General features: G+C 54.8%; 1 protein-coding gene across 2 annotated transcripts in view; it reads left to right on the top strand.

Annotated features, from left to right (window-relative positions):
• Positions 1–20,455, top strand: part of QSOX2 (quiescin sulfhydryl oxidase 2) — a 38,908-nt gene that overhangs the window by 8,399 nt on the left and 10,054 nt on the right. Inside the window, exons 1-9 of one of the 2 annotated variants that reach the window (XM_078331681.1) lie at positions 5,163–5,749; positions 10,160–10,260; positions 12,138–12,186; positions 12,888–12,993; positions 13,142–13,232; positions 15,140–15,285; positions 17,267–17,401; positions 17,619–17,748; positions 19,509–19,631. In XM_078331681.1, the coding sequence (XP_078187807.1) occupies positions 5,461–5,749; positions 10,160–10,260; positions 12,138–12,186; positions 12,888–12,993; positions 13,142–13,232; positions 15,140–15,285; positions 17,267–17,401; positions 17,619–17,748; positions 19,509–19,631 (1,170 nt within the window). In that variant the 5' untranslated portion in view covers positions 5,163–5,460. Of the gene's footprint in view, positions 1–5,162; positions 5,750–10,159; positions 10,261–12,137; positions 12,187–12,887; positions 12,994–13,141; positions 13,233–15,139; positions 15,286–17,266; positions 17,402–17,618; positions 17,749–19,508; positions 19,632–20,455 lie in introns of those variants that run through there. The other variant, XM_035262824.3, reaches the window with a different exon arrangement.

Below are 20,455 nucleotides of genomic sequence, written 5' to 3'. Positions count from 1 at the left end.
GCGTGCTGCATCTTGGGGCGCCCGTGTGGCCACCAGGCCTGTGGTTCAGGGAAGGTGGAGTGTGCCCGCGGGAGTCCTGGAGTACACGCTGTGTTTTGGAGCACCCATGTGGCCAGCAGGCCTGTGGTTCGGGGAAGGTGGAGTGTGCCTGCAGGAGTCTTGGAGTGCACGCTATGTTTTGGAGCGCCCGTGTGGCCAGCAGGCCTGTGGTTCTGGTAATGCTGCGGTGCTGGCTCTTCCTGCCATTGTGAGGAAAGCCTCAGATTGTCTGAAACTCGGGGAAAAGCAAGGCGGGTTTTTTCTGTCTCCCCTATTTAAGCTGGCAGCTGCCACATGTTTCAGTGGGTGAGTTCCCCAGTGGATGCCCAGTCTGGCTGAAGGAGAAGCATCGCAGTTGCTGCCTCACCATTGCTGCCTCACCTCCCTGTCTCCCCGGGCCTGCCGTGCCCCTCCCTCTGTGCTTGGGCAGCAGCCAGCCCTGTCTCCGGGTGCCACATGGAGGAGAGCTGTCTCCCCGGCTCTCCATGGGGAGGAGGTGGAGGGTCAGGAGCCTTGGGATGACACCTGGGACAGCTAAGTGGAGGCAGCGGGTGACAGGTGGCTTGCAGAGTCTAGACTGGGAGAGGATGGGGTTCACTTGGTGGAGTGCAGCACCCCACCCCGGCCCTGACCCTGACTGCTGGTGACTTCAGACCCAAAGGGAGACTGGCTGCTCCCTCAGCTAAGGTAGCTGGGAAGTTCCATACACGATATTTAGGATGGAAGCTGCTCTTAGGAGCCCAGTTCCTCCCAGAGCCGAGACCAGAATGTTGCTGGTGAAATGTTCACAGAAGTGGCTTGCAGGTGCTGGGCTGTGAGGCCTGTTCTTTTCTGTGTAGCCAGAGTCCGTGGCCTTGAATGTGGAGAGGAGAGGGCTCAGCCTTGGCCATCATTAGGCCATGCTGCCTCTGTAGCCAGCAGAGCTCCACGGGTCGCCTGGACATGACCGAGCCCGAGGGCAAGGGGAGCTGGTGGCTTCCCGGCGCTGGCCGGTGCCCGTACTCTGTGCTCGCCGGCCACCCGCCTTCCTTCACTTGAACGTCGTGCTGTTTATCAGTTCTCCACACACATCAGTGGTCGCCTGTGGCTGTTGGGACAGAGAACAAAGTCCACATCAAGATCTGCAGCCTCTTGCTAACTGGCCTGGACCCTGTTCAGGGCTGCCCTTGTCTTCTCTGTGACGGTGTCCCTGACTCCAGGTGCTCCCGCTGCCACCTCGCCTCCTGCTCTGCTAGCCTGAGTTGTCTTCCCTCCTTCTCTCCTTCCTTGGTCATCACCCCATTATGGGCCTGGCAGCGTCCCTGGTCCAGCATCCCTGGCACACACTCGTCAGTCCCGCAGGTGTGACCTTGGTTTGGGCATAGCCTTTGAGTGAGCATGTTGGTCCTGTCCCTGCTCCGGGGCTTTTGCTGTGCCAGCGCGTGCAGCTCCAACCCAGCCGATCCTCACATGGCCCCTGGGGGATGGGTCTCCCTTGGCATCACAATTTTACAGATGGAGCAACCAAGGCATGAAGAGATTGTAATTTGCCCCAGTTCTCAAAACCCAGTAAGCAGCAGAGCCGGATGTGAAGCTGGACCACCTGGCTGGGTCTCCACCTGGAAGGAGGGCCTGCTGAGCATGGGCCATGGGCAGGGACCCAGTTGAACAGCGGTCAAGGTAGATTCCCTGAGGAAGCAGCATTCGGATGGAGATCTGGAAGGCACATAGGGATGAGCCAGTAAAGGGAGCTGGGTCCACAGTCCAGATGTGTGAGGACATGACAGAACCAGAGATGCAGACATACCTGTGGCTACCGGGTGTGGCATGGTGAGGCTGGGGCCTCGTGGAGACCAGCCTTGCTCCCAAGCTGGGGGTGGCTGTCGGGCTTCCTCCAGGGCCCTGCTCGTCTATGCTTGCTGATGCCAAGTCCGCAGGAAAGGTCTTGGTGACAGCAGCCTCATGCCCAGAAAGGCTCCCGGGTGCCAGCATGCTGGCCCTCAAGCTGCATGAACTCTGTCACCTTTTTCTCTACTAAGTGTCTCTTTGTCAGGCCAAAAAGAATCTGCCACCTTTGTACTAGGATGGTGCATTGTCAATGCTGAATTGGAAAAGGTGTGATAGGTCTGCCGGTTCTGTCTGGGCTGCCCTCCAGGGGTTAGTTAGAAGGGCAGCGCTCCCGTTACGTGTGCACTTGACCCTCAGATAACTCAGGGGCTGTGGGTGCCAGCTCCTGCACAGTCAGAAATGTGTATATGAGCTGCGACTCTCCAGAGCTGAGCTCATAGCCCACTGTTAACTGGAAGCCTCATGTTACACGTGTCTGTACTGTGTTCTTGCAGTAAAGCAGGCTAGAGAGGATAATTGTACAAAAAGCTCAGGAGATGAAAATGGGCCCTCGTGAAGCTCTTGTCCCAGGCGGCAGTGGCAGAGGAGGTAGAGGAGAAGGAGGGAGGCAGAGGAGGTGGAGGCAGTGGGGAGGGAGGCGGTGGAGGTGGGGGCCATGGGAAGGGAGGCAGTGGAGGTGGAGGCAGTGGGAGGGAGGCAGTGGAGGCGGAGGCCATGGGGAGGGAGGCAGTGGGAAGGAGGCAGTGGAGGTGGGGCCAAGGAGGGAGGCAGTTGAGGTGGAGGCAGGTGTGTTCCATGTCATTTCATGGAGCTATGTCATGACTTCTGTGTAGTCTTTTTGCTTTTTATGTCTCTAAACTGTCTCTGTTGTTCCAGTCCTCCTTCCACCGTTTGCTTTCATTTTAGTGTCCGCGTCTGAGAAGGGTCCCTGTCGTAAAAGAAGCCGAAAGCTGTCTTGAGTGATGAGAGCCCCTCTGCCAGGTGATGTAGTGCGTTTCTTTCTGGTACTGGTTAGGAGGCACTCAACTCCAGTGCATCATCTCCTGCTCGTGCCCTTGGAGTGGCGTCCTCTGGCGTGGCATCCTTTGTAGTGGTGTCCTCTGGCGTGGTGTCCTCTGGAGTGGCATCCTCTGGCGTGGCGTCCTCTGGAGTGGTGTCCTCTGGTGTGGCGTCCTCTGGAGCGGTGTCCTCTGGTGTGGTATCCTCTGGAGCAGTGACCTCTGGCGTGGTGTCCTCTGGAGCAGTGTCCTCTGGCGTGGTGTCCTCCGGCGTGTTGTCTTCTGAAGCGGTGTCCTCTGGCGTGGCATCTGTTGGCACTTGAATTTCTTTATCCCTGCCCTTTTGGCTGCATCCACAGTCTCTTTCGTGGCTTCCTTGACTGGCTGTCATAAACCCTGTGGAGTCAGGCGCATCCTCTGGACCTGATTTCTCCAGCGTGAGTGTGTTTTGGGTTTGACGGCCTTCACGGCTCTTCCTACAACAGCGATGTCACCTTCAGTGGTGCAGTCCTTCCAGTTCCCATGACGTTCCCTTGGTTGTATTCTCTGCCACAGCGCTGACTGTCCTGAGTGCTGTGTGTCATGTGCCCTGAAGGGCCCTGTGACCCCAACTTTAGAGTAGGGCTCATCGTGTTGGGGCACGTGGACTGATGAAGCCTTCGGTGTTGTGCTCATGAGTTCTTGGGACAGGGGCATTGAGCAAGGGGACATAGCTGTGGAAGGCAGCCCCTCGTGGAAGGTGTTTCCTGGCTTCAGGACCGTGGAAGCAGTCCAGAAAGGGTTTTTCATTGGCCGGGCTTCCTGTGCAGCCAGAAGCCTGGCAGCTGGTGGTTCTCTTTCTCCTTCAAGGCTCAAGGGTCTGCAGCTTTAGAGATAAGGGCTGTCCTGCTGAGAAACAGCACACTTGGCCTCTCGGCCCTCGGTGCCAGTGCTCGCTGCTCTTCCTTCCTCATTAATGTCCTTTGTGACATCTTTTTCCAGAATAGGGCACTTTCACCTGCGTGAAGATACCTGTTCAGGCAGATGTCCTTTCTCTTCCATGATTTTCTTTTTTCATTTTCATTTTCCTTTTTTTTTTTTTTTTTTTTTGAGGCAGGGTCTCACTCTGCCCAGGCTGGCGTGCAGTAGTGCAATCTGAGCTCACTGCAGCCTCGCCTTCCTGAGCTCAAGCAGTTCTTGAGAACTCAGCCTTCTGAGTAGCTGGGACTGCCATGCCTGGCTAATTTTTAAGTTTTTTGCAGAGACAGGGTCTCCTTATGTTGCTCAGGCTGGTCTTAAACTCCTGGGCTCAGGTGATCCACCTGCCTCAGCCTCTCAAAGTGCTTTGGATTATAGGCGTGAGCCTCCAGGCCTGGCTTATACTGTAGCCTCACAGTGATTTACCTTTCTCTCCACTGTGAACGGTGCTGTGTGTGGTCTGTAAGGGTGTGTGTGTGTGTGTGTGTGTGTGTAAGTTTTGAGACATTGTAACTTTTTATAATAGGTTTGTGTATCTTTTATGGTAGTAAATGATAAGCTAGGCCATGACCAGCGGCTCATGCCTATAATCCCAGCACTTTGGGAGGCTGAAGCAGGTGGGTCACAAGTTCAGGAGTTCAAGACCAGTCTGGCCAAAATGGTGAAACCCTGTCTCTACTAAAAATACAAAAATTAGCCAGGTGTGGTGGTGCGCACCTGTAATCCCAGCTACTCGGGAGGCTGAGGCAGGAGAATAGCTTGAACCTGGGAGGTGGAGGCTGCAGTCAGCCAAGATTGCGCCATTGTACTCCAGCCTGGGTGACAGAGTGAGACTCTGTCTCAAAAAATAAATAAATAAGATAAGATAGCCCCTACGTGTAGTCTATGCATTCATGACATACCTTTTCTAACTTTGTGGATATTTCTGGGCTATGTGGTTTATCCACAAGTTTTTTCAAATTGTCACATAGCTCCAAAAAATTTTCCAATGTTTGTTGAAAAACATGTGCATATTTAAGTGGACACACACAGTTTAAAGCCATGTTGTTCATGGTGACCCTTCCCATGCATCACGGAGAGGACGGGGCAGGAGGTGAGGGAGGCGGCCCACCCTGCATGGGCTCCGCTGTTCCTGCAGACTGCCCGGTGAAGCCCCAGGAATATGCAGGTCCTCGGAGAACGGGGCTTCCTTCAGTGTCATTTCCTCAGCACACTGATGAGGGAAAAAACTGCTTTTGTTGTGCGTCCTCCCACTTCAGGTTGCCGTTTCCAGGAGCCTGTCGGTGACAATGAGTGAGGGCTTCCTGTAGTTTTCTCTGCCTCCCTTTTGGTGTGTCTGAGGGTCAGAGGGTTGGACCGTTCTAGAGCGGGAGTCCTTGCTGGGAGAGCCTGGTGGATGGGACCCGCGGAGGGGGCAGAGCGCCGGCCGGGAGACTCACTCTTGGGCTTTGAGCTTGCTCAGTGTCCTCTGCCAAGTAGGAGCAGACATTGATGTCACAGCCTTCGATGGATGCTCAAGAGGGATAAGGTGGGCCCGAGTGCTGAACAGACTGCCCAGAGGCCATGGGGGCGGGCTGGGGAGGAGGGGTCAGCACAGGGCTGTGAGGCACTCCCCTGAGCATTGGCTAGGTCCTCCTGTATGCGGGGGACGCGCTGCCGAGCTGATGGGACATGGATCCCGGCCTTCGGAGGGCTGAGCCTTTTGGTCTGGTGGGGAGAAGGTGTGAAATATGTTGGGAAGATGAAGATCTTTACTTTCCCAGAGCATCGGTTTTCTGCATGTTTGAGGAGGAGCACGTCCTGCGGAAGCCTTTGTAAAGGGATTGGTGGAATGATTTCTTCTCTCTGTGGGTGTTTGTCTCAGGATGTAGTGGCTACACGTGGGGCTGCAGCATCTGACCTGCGTCACTGGAGTCTCCATGGCCACGGTAGGATGTGGGGATATTCGGGTCACGCACTAGTTGGAGTCGGGCACACCTGTTAGGGCGTTTGCTCTCCATGCTCGAGGAGCATGCTGTGGGGACATGATGGGCTTTGGAGCCTCCCTTGGCCTCTGCAAGCATCAGCCCCCCCCATCCCTCCCCACCCCCGCAGGATCCTGTGCTTGTCACCAGGCTACTCCCGCTGTAGATAATTTCGTTAGAAAGCTTTGTCAAGTGAAAAGGACTGTGTAAATTCACTTCCTGTGGAAACAAGGCTGGTGGGAGGCTTTTCCTGCCAATGAAACTAGGCCTGGGCAAGGGTCAGGGAAGGCCTCACTGTGGAGGTGCTACCTGTGTTCAGATAGTGAAATAGATGGGAAAGCGGCCAGGAACATCAGCGGAAAGAGTTCCACTAGGGAAGATCCGGGGCAGAGGCCCAGGGGTGCTGGGTGGGGGGTCAGACCTGTACGTGGCTGGCAGTGAGAGGAAGGACAGGTGAGCCGAGACATGCGGGGTCTGGCGGGTCCCGTGGAGGCCGGGCTCCCTCCCAGGTGCCTTCCAGCGGGGTCCAGGATGTTAGAATTACGCACTTAAGTCTTGATTTGAATGTTTACTTTCTTACCTTGGAAGAGTAACCGGCAGGAAAAAACAGACATTTGGTCTTGGGGAATGTGAAGGCTCGTTGGAGAGGCAGAGCCTTGAAGAGCCAGTGATAGGTGGGTTTGTGGCCGACGTGATGAGGGGGCTGTCATGGAGGCTGACTGCTGAGGGTCGTGTGTTTTGGGGCAGTGCCCTGCAGTGGATGAACTGGTAGATGGGAGGGGCACAGGAATCGGGGAGCAGTTGTGAGGCCTGGCTCAGATCGTGCCTCCGTTCCTGCCAGGCTCAGCCCTTTGGCACCTGGGATTCTGCATTCTGGGTCTTACAGAGCTGTTTACTGCAGGGCTGACAGCCATTCCCACCAGTAACATTTAAACTCTTTCCCTTTTCTCTAGCGCCCTGTGAGCTTCAGGAGGCTTATTTAAAAAGCAGCGCCAACTAGCCTGGGCCCAGACTGTCCAGGTGGCCTTCGACCGCGGGGCCAGGAGTGCTCTGCAACCGCTGTGCGGGGGCTGTGTTGCCACCTTGTACACGCAGGAGAGGGGGCCAAGGAGGACAGGATGTGGGGCGGCCAGCAAGTGCCTGGGGCAGCGGGGACATGCTTTATGTTTATTTTTGTAAGTGCCACGCACTAAGAGAAATCTGAGAAACCACAGATGGGACTAAGACCCCACCACGAAAACCAAATCGTGGCGAACATCTTGGAAGGTTTTCTTCCCATTTTGAGCTTCTGCTGTTTCTGGGCCGGCTCGATTGTGTGGTGTGCTGCGGTTCTGCGCTGCGCAGTGCGGTTCTACACTGCACGGTGTGGTTCTGCGCTGCCCACCGCAGTTCTGTGCTGTGCGCAGTTTTGGCTCTCGGAGCAACTTCTTGTTTTCTTACATGTTCTTTCTGGGCACACAGGTGCTTTTTTAAAAAAAGTCTTAAATAAAAATGTGTCATAGAATTTCTCAATACACAGAACGAAACCTTGTGGAATTGTGAGCTATATAAAAGGCCACAGAAGGCCAGGCGTGGTGGCTCACACCTGTAATCCCAGCAGTTTGGGAGGCCAAGATGGGCAAATCATGAGGTCAAGAAATCGAGACCATCCTGGCCAATATGGTGAAACCCTATCTCTACTGAAAATACAAAAATTAGCTGGGCATGGTGGCGTGCACCTGTAGTCCCAGCTACTCGGGAGGCTGAGGCAGCAGAATCCTTTGAACCCAGGAGGCGGAGGTTGCAGTGAGCCAAGATCGTGCCACTGCACTTCAGCCTGGGTGACAGAATGAGACTACGTCTCAAAAAAAAAAAAAAGCCCACAGAAATGAGACACTTTGCCAGGATGCATGGGCTGAGGAGCCGAGGCTGTGGGGGCCTCCCGGGAGCAGCCAACTGCGGGGCTGCTGGAAACGCCTTCTGTTTCCATGTCCTCTGCCGTCTCCTCGATGATTGGATGAGAGCATTCATGTTCTTTCTCAGTTCCATGTAGCCTGAGACTTCAGGAAAGTGTGGCCAGGGTGCAGGGGAGCTCGTGGGGCTTTTTCCCTCATCTGTTTAAAGCGGCCTGGAAACATGAATTGGTTTCACTTAGCCAGTGTGGCTGGGAGTGATATTTGGTCATTGTTTCTGAAAGATATTTCGTTTGTTTGTTTTGTTTTTAATTACAGAGAGAAAAGACCAGTATCTTAAAGCTGTGGTATAGTATGTATCTGAACCACCAACACACACAAGCCTTTGTGATTTGTACAGCATCTGGTGATGTTTTCTGTCTCTTCCAGGCATGCTTTTAACAGAACTCTGAGTTTGAGATCATAGCTTGTTCTCAGAGACTTCTTACTCTTTTTACATGATAGTCCAATCATTGCTTTAGACAGTGGTCAGAATCAGAATATAAGGCAATAGAGAGCCTCATCAGTATCTCAGTGACAGGCAGATATACGTTCCCATTCAGAAATCGCTGGACTCCCAGTTGCAAGGCTGTGCCAGAGCAGTGCCACGTGTGGCTGGCTCCATTCCTCCAAGCAGGTCTGTTTGCGGGGCACCTGGGTCTCACCTCTTCTCCCCACGGCACAGTGTGTCCTGCCGCTCTGCCAGCCAGCTCTGCCAAGGCCTCCAGGCTCCAGGACAGCCAGCGCCTGTCCCTTGCCCCATTGATGCCCCCTTAGGCTGTCCCCGGAAGCCCCAGGGCCTGGAAGGACCCCTACCAGGTGAGGAGCCAGGGACTGTTGGTGAATCGTTGGCAGTACAATTTTTACATCCCAGAGAAAGAACATAAACCTTTTAAAAAGAAAACCTCCTTGGTCACCTTGGGAAACCATGACTTTGACACTGGTGACTGGCGTGAGCCATGCCCTCTGCTTTCTCATGTGAGTCATATCTCTGGGTGGCAGTGAGGGCAGGTCTCTCTTTACAGAAGTGTCCCAGCTTATCATGAGCAAACAGGAGGAGTGGGAGATGACACACCACCATTTTGCTGCAGCCCTGGTGCATTAATGCATTTAGGTCATGATCACGAAGGAGAGAGGTGTCGCTCGCCTCTGAGCGGAAGCATGCCCTACTACCTACAAAGTAATCTCACCAAAAAATCTAGATCTCGGTACCGTGTTACAGAGAATCCAGGCATCCGGGGTGCTGTTGGCCAAACCCAGAGAAGGAAGGTACCAGGACCCGCTAGCAGCAACCAGCAAGCCTTGCTGGGATCTGGATTCAAACAAACTTTAAACAAATGGGGTCTTTTTTTTTTTTAAGACAGAGTCTCCCCCGGTCGCCCAGGCTGGAGTGCAGTGATATGATCACGGCTCACTGCAGCCTCTGCCTTCTGGACTCAAGTGATCTTCCCACCTCAGCCTCCCGAGTAGTTGGGACCACAGATGTGCGCCACCAATGCCTAGCTAATTTTTTGTATTTTTTTAGAGACAGGGTTTTACCATGTTGCCCAGGCTGGTCTCAAACTCCTGAGCTTAAGCGATCTGCCTGCCTCAGCCTCCCAAAGTGCTGGGATTATAGGTGCAAGCCACTGTGCCCAGTGGAGAGTCTTCATCTTTCAGAGGCACAGCTGGGTGGATTCTGTGAGGAAATAGTGTGCCCTGAGATTTGCTCTGGGACAGGTCTGGAAGTGGGTGGAGACTTGGCAAAACAGGGTTCACCTAGAGCTGATAATTACTGATCCAAGAGGTGGGACGTGTGGGGCTTGTTATATTTTTATCTCTATTTTGTTTACGTGTTAGAAACTTTCCATAGTAAACACTTCATCTAGAGATAGGAACAAAAACATGTAAATATGGCTCCTTTTAGCCCCCCAAAATGGCACAGGTGTCCAGGGTTTGTGGGCAGACCTTGGGGTGGTGTTGAAACTGCTTCCTGTGTGCCTGTAGAGGCATCCTTCCTGCAGAGACCCTGGTCAGATGCTGCCCATGCCTGCTCATTGGAGTGAGAACATGGGAACGTTCTCGCCATACAGCCTGGGCCACATCCAATTAATCTGCACGTGCTTGCTGTCCTGTGAAGTACTGGCGGCTGACAACTGCTTCTGTCACCGTCCATCAGGGTGTGGTTTAATTAGGGACCACAGCCTCATCCCTGCTCCATGACGTGCACGTTCAGCACAAGTCCGCTTGTTCTGTGATCATCTGTGGGAGGAGAGGCACCATGCTGCTGGTGGAAATCCTCTTCCTAGCTCCACACAGACACTGTGGAGAGGGCCTGACTGATGACCTAAAAGGGCTGGGGGCTGGTCTTTCAGGGGCGGCAGCCTGGAGTGGGCCTGCTGGGTCCTGGGCTTCATGGGAGTCCAGTGCCCGCCACACTGAAGGTCGTGCTCCTGCATTTTAGACTGGGCTAGCGCCATCCGCGTCGCCGCTCTTGACTGCATGGAAGACAAGAACCAGGCCGTGTGCCATGACTACGACATCCACTTCTACCCCACCTTCCGGGTGAGTACCGTGGGGGCTCTGTTAAAATTTGCCACACTGTGGTGCCTGCGTTTTGGCTGCTCTGGCTTTTGCTGCCTGAAACTCAGCAGGATTTGAAGGAGCTGATGTTTGCGGGGGCAGCTCTCGTTCACCTTGTTGTGTGGTGGAAGTGTCTGTGGGACTGTCCATGCACACATAGCCCTGCTCACATGGAGGGTGCGTGAAAAGACCCCTGCAGCCTGCACAGCCCTAGGGCATGAGGACGCTGGGAGTGTGAGGGCTGGCACTCTGGCCTGAGGCCACACATGCGGTCTGTGTACCACGGGGCTCCTCGGTGGACCACACACACATACTCTCACACATGCACACTCACACGCACCCATATGCATTCACACATTGCTCATGCACTCACACACTCACACCGGCCACGCACACACGGCCTCTGTGTTCCTGAGCTGAGGTCAGCCTACATATGACGCTGTGCCTATTGCTCCCACTAGGGGGCAGAGGTGCCTGTGACCTTGTCATGGCCGGTGCAGAGCTCACATGTACACACTGGCACCGCCACCTCCTGTACACCTGGATACGGACATCTCCAGGAATGTGGTGCCTTGGGCCCACTTCGCAGGAAGCTTTGTGACCCGTCCTTCTCAGCCCTGGCACCCTGCTGTGTGGTGTGGTGTCACGTCACAGTGGCTTCCTTGCTTCCTGGGCTACTGTTTTCACTGTGCTGGTAGCGCCTGTGGTCCTGCCCCGACAGGTGGCACGCTGGGCTGCCCAGTGTCAGCCCCACCCCAGGGCCTCTCGGGGCCTGTGAGGCACACTTGCTTGCCTGCCCCCAGCGTGTGATCACATCAGAATGGCTTCCTATTTTGTTTTAGCTTCAGACACAGGCCACACTGCTGTGTGGAAGCTTCTGGGCCTTCTTTCCGTTACTTAAGGGGATGTCCGTATCCACCATGATGCCCATTGGCTGATTGGATGGGATTGTCCGGTGGCGTCACTCTGAGGACCAGAACCCCTCGTTGCCAGGCGCATGGGCTTTTCCAAGCTTTGGTGGCTTTGAACTGCCCTGCTGTGTGCATTCCCCGGGTGTGGGAAGAGCTGAGGCTGGAAGAGAACCCCTGGGCCTCGCGCCAGGCCTGTGCTCGCCCACAGAACAGAAGCACTGGCGACTTTGTTTACATTTCCCCGGCGGCCGTGGTGCCTGCACAGCTGGCTTTGTGGGCCATGGGTGTCACTGTGTGAAGTGTCCGTTCATGTGGGTGTCACCGTGTGAAGTGTCCGTGCATGTGGGTGTCACCGTGGGAAGTGTCCATGCCTGTGGGTGCCACTGTGGGGAGTGTCTGTGCCTGTCATCTCTCTGTTTCCCTCTTGGTTCGAGTGTGCTTCTCTTACTGATTTCATCCCCGCCCATCCTGTAACCTTGTCTTGTCATTGTCTGTAATGTGCCTTTGATGCAGAAGGTTTTTAATTTTAACACAAGAACCCTTTTCATCCACTCAGAGGTACTGCATGGTGTCTCCTCGTCCTGTAAATTCTTTGTGTCGTTGCAGCTGATGTTATAGCTCACCGTTAGGGACACACTCACTACCCAGTCCCAGAGAGCAGTGTCCTGTATGATTCCGGCCCAACTGAATTGTGTGACTTCTAGCCCTTCTGGGTCAGAAAATGTAAATGATGGGAATGCTGTTTGGAAATCAGCCCTTTCGTAAATCTGATAGGAAACGCTCATATGCACAGAGATGTGGAGAAAGAAGCCTGTGGTTTCATCAGTTTATGAAAACTTTCTGAAGGAAATTGAGTAAAGCTCTGAGGTGACAGTCACTTTGTTGCTTGGACAAATGTGCAGATGCCCAGGGGGCTGCCTCTTACTTGCTCTCTGTTTTTCCTCTTAGTATTTTAAAGCATTTACAAAGGAGTTTACAACGGGAGAAACTTTTAAAGGTAAGGACAAAAGCATTTATTTTAATTCCTGAGATTCCCCTCTGGAACCTGCTGAAGACACACGGTCCCAGAGCCTGGGGAGCTGCCAGCCGGGTCAGCACCTTTGCCTCTGCTGACCTTTCTCCCGGTTTTCTCTTAAGAGTTCAAACATTAATAGCTTCAAAGAGAAGTTTTCATGCTATGCTTTGCCTTGCCTGGCAAATATAGTAGTAAAAACTTTTTCAGAATGAATTTGTTCTTGTAAAAATATTTGGAGACATGCACAGATCATATGTACACACCCAAGGAATTTTTACAAACGATCCCACCCAGGTGAGCATTGCCCAGAGTGTGAGCAGACCCCGCAGACCACATCCTCGGGGGGCTCTGGGTGTGAGTGACCTGGTGGCGTTGCCAGGCCTGCTCCTGGCTGTGCTGTGTCTCACCATCCGCTGCTGTTGCTGTATCTCTGAGGCCCATTCACGCTTGTGGCCCATCCACACTTGTCTCATTGCTGTGTGGTCTCCAGGCGTGTGAATCCAGCGCTGTCTATACCACACCTATGGGTGGCATCCTCACACAGCTTGGATTGTACCTGCCGCTGCCACCTGTGCTCTGCTGTCTTTGGGCCCGGGCGTGGGTGGGACTGCTATCCCTGGATATGGGGCTGCCCCGCAAGGACAGCTGCACACACAGCTCTGACCTTGCTGTGCTTCCGGCAGGACCTGACCGCGAGCTTCGAACAGTCAGACAGACCATGATTGACTTCCTGCAGAACCACACGGAGGGGAGCTGGCCCCCCGCCTGCCCGCCCCTGAACCCCATCCAGTGAGTAGCTCTAGGAAGAAGGCGGCATTAGGCTCACGTGGAACCGCACAAGAAACTTAATAGGTTTTATTAAGTGATGTGGCCACTGGGACGTGGTGGCCAGCTCAATGCTGTTGACAGCACTAAAAGCCTCTCTTTCTCTTAAAAGGCCCAGTGATGTTCTTTCTCTCATTGACCACCGTGGCAGCCATTACGTGGCTATTGTCTTTGAAAGCAACAGTTCCTACCTTGGACGAGAGGTATCGGTCTGCGTGGGCTGCGCGTGTCGCTGCGTGGTGTGACTGGGGGTGGCAGTGGATCGGGTGCTGGTCACTGCTTCAGCGTCTCGGCTCCTGCCCGTGGCTTTAGTCCTCGTTCATGATCAGAAGGGTAGTTGGTGTCACTCAGCAAAGTCACTGGTGTCTGGAGAAGAGTGTTAGGAGGAACGAGCTTGGCGGGGGCAGGGTTCAGAAGCTGGCCTCGCCCAGGTGTGAGACTAAGCCAGGGTTTTGCAGAAGAGCCCGTTTTTATGACCTATGCGTCTCGCCCTGAGGTCATTCTGGGTTTCTTATACGTTATTACTGAGATGTTCTCGTTGCTATATTCTGAACTCTTAACATTTTTGCCAAATCCAGGATTCTGTAAAACATGGTTTCTGTCATTGTGATCCTTTGATTTCACATGAACAGTCAGTTCTGAAGCCTTGCTTTTGGCCAAGTCTAAATAAGATCCAGGGACCAGGTGCAGGGGCAGCTCACGGAAAGTGGTTACTGCCGACCGTCTTCCCGGAGACGAGAGATGAGGGAAGGCCTCGTCGCATGCTCCTTTGCCCAGCACTCACCCTGAGCTGCTCCTCCTCCTCTTTGCAGCTTGCTGGGCGACTGGTTTTCTGTCCACTGCAGAGGGGCTGGCGGTGGAGGGAGGAAACATCCTTGCCCCTGGGAGGGCTTTTGCACTGGGGGGCCTGATGGTGGAGGGAGGGAACAGCTTTGTCCTGGGAGGGCTTTTGCACTGGGGGGCCTGATGGTGCAGGGAGGGAACAGCTTTGCCCCTGGGAGGGCTTTTGGTGGTGCACTTGGGAAGGAAGCTGCAGACACCTGCACTGTGGCCGTCTCATTTTATGCCCTGGCACCCCAGCACCACTCCTGCAGGCTTGGTGTGATGCCAGGATGCCTCCCCGGGGTTGGCTAGATTCTCTGTGGAGGACTGAGGAGCCGCTAGCGGTATGTTGTTCTCCCAGCCCCCTTGCCCCATCCCAGGGCCCCCTCGTGCACTCGCTGTCTCGGACAGGGCCTCCACACACATGCAGACCAGATGCAGGAGTTCCTCCGAGAAGAGGGGCGTGCAGGCCCGTCTTGCTGCTGGACCCGCTCTCCTGCCTCCCTGGCATGCTGGAGCATTCAGGGAAGCCAGGCTCCACCCATGTGGGAGGAGTGCTCTTCAGCACAGTCACAGCAGGGCCCAGGCCAGAGACCAGTGTGGCCCCAGAGTAGTGATCAGCTCTCAGCAGACATAGCCAGCTCAGGAGAGGCACGGCCACTCAGAGTGCGCCCATCCATTCCTCTAGCCAGGGCCCTGGATTTGAGAAGCAGATGGTTTTGTTGCTGTCTAAGAGAAGGAGAGATGAATGCCCCATGTGGCGTTGGCACACACAGGGTTTCTTCTGAAATCCTGAGATGCCACTCCTGTGGTCCCTCTGTCACAGACCCTATTGCCCCTTCAGTCTGGGCAAAGCCAAACAGGAGCAGGGTGGCTGGGGAGGAGCGGCAGATCGAGGCCTCCTGCCCTGGCCATGAAGCTTCCACACACGGGACAGGTGCGTGAGGCCATGGGGCATGGCTGGTGTGTGCAGAGCCCCACTTGACCAGTGTCAGTGTTGTGGGAGGCACACTGGCTTTAGAAAGTCAAGTGCAGATTCATTAATGTTTTCTTTGACTGGTCTGTAAAATTGCCAAATAAGACTGTAGTTTCTGCCCATGGTGTGTCCCATCAGTTGCCCTAAAGTGTGATAAAAATGAAGCTGTGAGTGAGGGTCTTGCCTGTAGTGGGAGAAACGTCCTGTCCGGTTGTGAAAGGCTGCCTGCGAGGCCATGTGTCTGCACAGCGTCTCGTTTTCTGGGAAAACTGTCCTCCCCTGTGAACGTATCACTATGTTCTCATCACCCAGGTGATCCTAGACCTGATCCCATATGAAAACATCGTGGTCACTCGAGCGCTGGACGGGGACAAAGCGTTTCTGGAGAAACTCGGGGTTTCTTCAGTTCCCTCGTGTTTCCTGATCCACCCAAATGGGTCATGTGGATTGATTAACGTGTGAGTTTCAGGGTGGGATCCGGGAAACCCATGCCGTGCGGAGTAGACAGGGCGAGTCTGGTGTGAGATCCGGGGAGCCCTTGGCCCCTCCGCCTCCCTTCCCCAGGCAGATTTGGGCCCTGGCCCTCAGCTCTTGGGTCTTGCTGATCTGCGCTGTTTTCATTTATTTCTCTTTTCTCACTGTTGTGTCGCTGCACCTGGGAGGAGCCTGTCGTGGTGACTCACCAAGAGCTGCAGAGTAAACTGTGGCTGAACCAGCACATGCTCAAGGGCTACTGGGCTGGGCTTAAGAGCAGCAGGTGCTCCTACACTGCTCCCCATGGACTCTGGGCTGCAGTATGGGCCGTGTCTGGGGCTGTCAGGTGAGCCCACTCCCCCACCTCTGCAGAATGAGAGGGAGGGTGGGCACCAGGCCCTGCACGCAGACAAGCCCACATGCCCACCTCTGCAGAATGAGAGGTAGGGTGGGCGCCAGGCCCTGCTCCTCTCGTGCTGCTGCTGTCTCCTCTGAGAGCCACAGAAGCCTGACAAGCCCTTTGCCTCTGTGCAAGTGCCTGTGTGCCCCTAAGATACACCCAGCTAAACAGTAGAGACGGCTACAATAAGGCTGGAAAAAGAAAAATGAGGCTGGGTACAGGTGAGTCATTTGAGTCTAGGAGTCCAAGACCAGCGTGAGCAACATTGTGAGACCCCATCTAAACTAAAAATAAAACAGCTGGGCCTGCTGGTAGACGCCTGTCCTGGGTGCAGGGACACGGCAGCAAGAAGACAGGACGTGTTTCCTGTCTCTGGCAGCTTCCAGACCAGCCTTTTCTAAAGCGACTGGGGTAGAGAGGGAGCCATGCAGAAGCCCTGAGCACCGCAGCTGCTTGGCTGGTTTTCTGTCCTTTTGAGAAAGAAACCAGGCGCTGTGGCTCACACCTGTCATCCCAGCACTTTGGGAGGCTGAGGTGAGAGGATCGCTTGAGCCCAGGGGTTTGAGACCAGCCTGGGTTGATAGTGAGACTCCATCCTATGAAAAACCATATCCATTAGCTGGATATGGTGGAGTGTGCCTGTGGTCACAGCTACTCAGGGGGTTGTGGTGGGAGGATAATTTGAGCCCAGGAGGTTGAGGATGCAGTGAGCTGAGACTGTACCACTGCACTCCAGCCTGGGCAACAGAGGAAGATCGTGTCTCAAAAATAAATAAATAAATAAGTGAAAACAGAAAAGATAAAGCTGCAATTCAGGGTAACCACAGGCCATTGAGCTTGTTGGGAGATGCTCTGAGTGCTTGGGGCCCTGCCCTGCCAAAGAGGTGGCCCTTCCAGGTCTGGGGCACCCCACTGCCCTTGGCACAGCTGCCTGAACCGCTGCCAGCTTTGTTCAGTGTTAAAAGTATCCTGTAGACAACTTCTTTATGTAAAATAATGTTGATGTTTTTATAGGTATTTTAATACTTTTGCAAATATTACCCTTCGGTTCTGTCTTTGGAAACAGCAAGCTCTGAGTCACCCTGAAGCGCCGGGTCATGGCATCGAGCATGTCCTCAGAAGGACAGCTCCATGCTGTCCACACAGGGCGGGCGTGCAGGGAGCTCGGGCGGGGGGGACGGCTGACATCCACCCAGGCCCGACTTCCAGATGCCCCACTCAGGCTGGCAGATTGTGGGCGCGTCAGCGAAGGCTCTTAGGCGTGTTGGGAACCGCAGTCGGAGTAAAGCTGATCTTGGCAGATGCTCAACCTGGCTTCACAGAACGCCTTAAGATCCCCACAGACATGAATGAGTCCTAGCACTTATCACAACTAGACCTGGTTGTAAATCTGTGGATTTGGTGTGTCTCCTCTTATCCCTCAGGTGGCAGCTCAGCCCGGCCCAGGCCCCAGTAAATGTCCGAAGGCTGAATGGGGTGGGCCAGAACTTCACCGAACCCCGGGCTCTGATTGTTGGATTTTATAACGGGGCGTCTTCTCAACTTTGCCTTCCCTTCTCTTGCAGCGCGAAGCCTTTTCGGGCCTTCTTTTCCTCTTATTTGAAGTCATTGCCGGATGTGAGGAAAAAACCACTTTCCTTGCCTGAAAAGCCAAACAAAGAAGAAAATTCAGAAGTCGTGGTTTGGAGGGAATTTGACAAGCAAGTATTCCTCTTGAATGGAAGTCCCCGGGAGACAGTGCATGCAGACTGAAGGCTGCGCATCTGCAGGGCGGGTTCGCTCAGAAACCCATCCCAGCCGCTGAGGGCCTCTAGGAACCCTCCCGGGGCCAGGGGTCCAAGGGGAGCAGCCAGGACAGGGAGAATTGCTGTGAAGGGAAAGGCCAGTGTGCCCTGATGCCGCCATGTTCTGTCCTAGGTCGAAGCTGTACACAGCGGACCTGGAGTCGGGTCTGCACTACCTCCTGCGGGTAGAGCTGGCGGCCCACAGGTCCTTGGCCGGAGCGGAGCTGAAGACGCTCAAGGACTTTGTGACTGTTGTGGCAAAGGTGCGGTCCGGTTCTGGTCTGGGCTGCTTGTGGGAATTTGACCCTGCACAGAGTGGGTGCCTGGGGCCGTCGGACACTGCGAGGGGCTCCACCAGCCTCCGTTGAGGTGTTCTCCACCTCGCTTTGTCCGCCTAGGCCTCTGCCCCAGCTCATTCCACCAATTTCCCAAGTGCTGTTCCCAGCACTGGGGCTGGAGCAGTGGATGTGGAGAGGGGCAGAAGGCATGAGCCAAGCACCTATTGGTTGGTAAAGCCCAGCTCTGGCTGGCTGGAGAGGAGACGGAGGCAGGAGCGGAGGCACACACCTCCGCTGGCTCTCAGGGGCCAGTGCACGGGGCTTGTGGGGAGAGGAGAGGCTGGGCAGTGCAGATCCAGGTGGGGTGTGCACCTGCTCCACTAGCCAGGTTCAGGGAGTGGTGCTGGGGGCTTCACACTCAGCGCTGTCACCAGCACAGTGTGGTGTCTGAGACCACTGAGGGGGTTAGCATGACCAGGCAGAGACACAGCCCAACAGAGCTCAGGCCTGGCTGTGCCCAGAGTACCAGCCAGGGAGGTGGTCAGGTAGAACTCCACTTCCTCAGTCTCTTGTTACTGTCTAAATGATATGGAGGCTTACACTTAAAATATTTCTCTTGCCAAAAATAAGATGCATGATAGAATCATTTATAGTGAGCACTTTGGGTAGAGTTTACTTAAGAGGTGCTTCAGATGCATGCATGAGCATTGCCCAGGCAGGCTTTTACCCCACGGTGCCATTCAGAGTTCAGAAATCTCTAGCTGGCCTCATTTCCTTTAAGAAAGTGTTCTGCTAATCTGTCCATCATATTAGCGGGGGACAGGGTGGCTCTTAGTGGTGGCCGCCGGCCAGCTAATTCGCTGGAGTCTCACAGCTGTCGAGAGACCGACCTGCCCTCCTCCCCCTCCTCTCAGTCTCGCCCCTGAGTCTAGCTGGGAGTTCTTATGCTTGTGCTATAGGTAACTCCTTAGGCCAGGGTATGAATAAGTTATTCTTAGTATTTTTCTAAAGTTTACTTGGATGTCCAAAATAAATTTGATACTGGTAAATGAATCATAGTACTTTTTAACCTACATGGGAGAAAATATATTGGACTGAGCTGAGGATGCCCACGTTTCTGCTCCAGCATTGCCATCGTGAGGTTTCAGCCCAGGTTTTAGGAGCTCTCTTGGTGACCTGTGTTTTGCAGTTTGTGGTGCAGCAGCCGATCAGAGTTCCTCATAAAAAGACGGAGCCCTGGGGTCTTCTCAGCCAGACGCTCCCCAAGCTGTTGTGATGTCGGCCAGTCTCACGGCCCACACAAGCCCGCAGGCAGTTAGTCCAGGCTGCCAGTGATGGCAGAGGGGAAGCTGAGTGGGCAGGCGGGCGGGGTCAGTGGAGCTCCTCATGAGGAAGGCAGAATAAAATCAGCAGGCCCCCACCAGCTCTGTGATGAGTCACGTACCATGACCTTGCCTGTCGCCTGGCGGGAGCAACTCCATGGGCACAGGTGGGTGAGCCAAAGACAGGGCTGGGGAAGGGCATGGCCATGGGTGCAGGCTGTCCTGGGGAGAGGTGCTGGCTGGATGCCCACCCCATGGCCCCTCAGGTTTCCTGCCTCCCATCAGAGTTCTTAGAGAGGTCCCCATCCTAGATTCAGTCCCTCTGTGGACAGAGGGCTTGTCCTTGGAGGTGCTATGCCCCCGGCGGTGGGGGCGGGCCCACTTTGGGCCTGTAGCCCTCAGGGTGGCTCCCTCCTCGTGCAGCTGTTCCCCGGACGGCCACCAGTCAGGAAGCTATTGGAGACGCTGCAGGAGTGGCTGGCCAGCCTTCCCCTGGACAGGATCCCCTACAACGCCGTGCTGGACCTGGTCAACAACAAGATGCGGGTGAGCCCAGAACCCTCACCAGCCGTGCTGCGCCCTCTTTCCCTCGCCCTTAGCTGGCACTGCTCCTCCCTGCTCAGGGCCCTGGCTCTGCGGTGAGGAAGGAAAGCAGCGACCATTACTGTTCCTGTTTCCCGTGACAGCGTCACGCCCAGGCCTCAGTGTAAGGACAGCCCACCGAAAGTGCACTGTGACAGCCTGTCCTTTGGAGAAAACAGGGTTTTCTCAAGCAACGTAGTACTTGGACCTTTAAAATTTTAGTAAAGTCAATTAACGAAAAATGGTGTGGCAGCCCTGCCGGAGCTTTCCCCAAGCCCAGGTGCCAGCAGGTGCCAGCCTCACTCAGGGACTAGCACCCCAAGAGGTCTGCACTGCCACCTGCCATTCCCTCCTTAGTCCAGATCAGCAGCTTCTCTGCGGCCCCTGGAGTGTTTAGTAGCGGGAAGCAAACCCGGCGTGCTGCTTGTCAGCGGCACACAGCAGATTTGGGAATCTTTTAAGGGGAATTTATCGTGCCATGATTTTGCCAGCCATGCCATTTGCTGGCTGCAGCTGAGCAGTGGACGGTGCTGGGCTCCTGGCCTGAGTCTCTCTTCCACCTTGAATCAACTCCAAGCTTGAGGCTGTGGGAGCATCCTCTCACGTGACTGTGATGTGTGACACCTCCCTTGAGAGCACAGCACAGGCTCAGGAGCCCTTAGGGAGGGAAACGTTGAGACATGAGACCAAACTGAAGGGACTCTGCCCGGGGCTTACAGCCCCACTTGCCAGCAGTCACCCGCTCCCATGGCCGCCTCCACCTCCTTGCGTCTTAAAAGTGAGCACAC

The sequence above is a fragment of the Callithrix jacchus genome, chromosome 1 (assembly GCF_049354715.1).
Source record: "Callithrix jacchus isolate 240 chromosome 1, calJac240_pri, whole genome shotgun sequence".
NCBI classification, from domain to species: domain Eukaryota; kingdom Metazoa; phylum Chordata; class Mammalia; order Primates; family Cebidae; genus Callithrix; species Callithrix jacchus.
The sequence above is the reverse complement of the archived record's forward strand: the minus strand, read 5'-3'. Positions and strand labels throughout refer to the sequence as shown.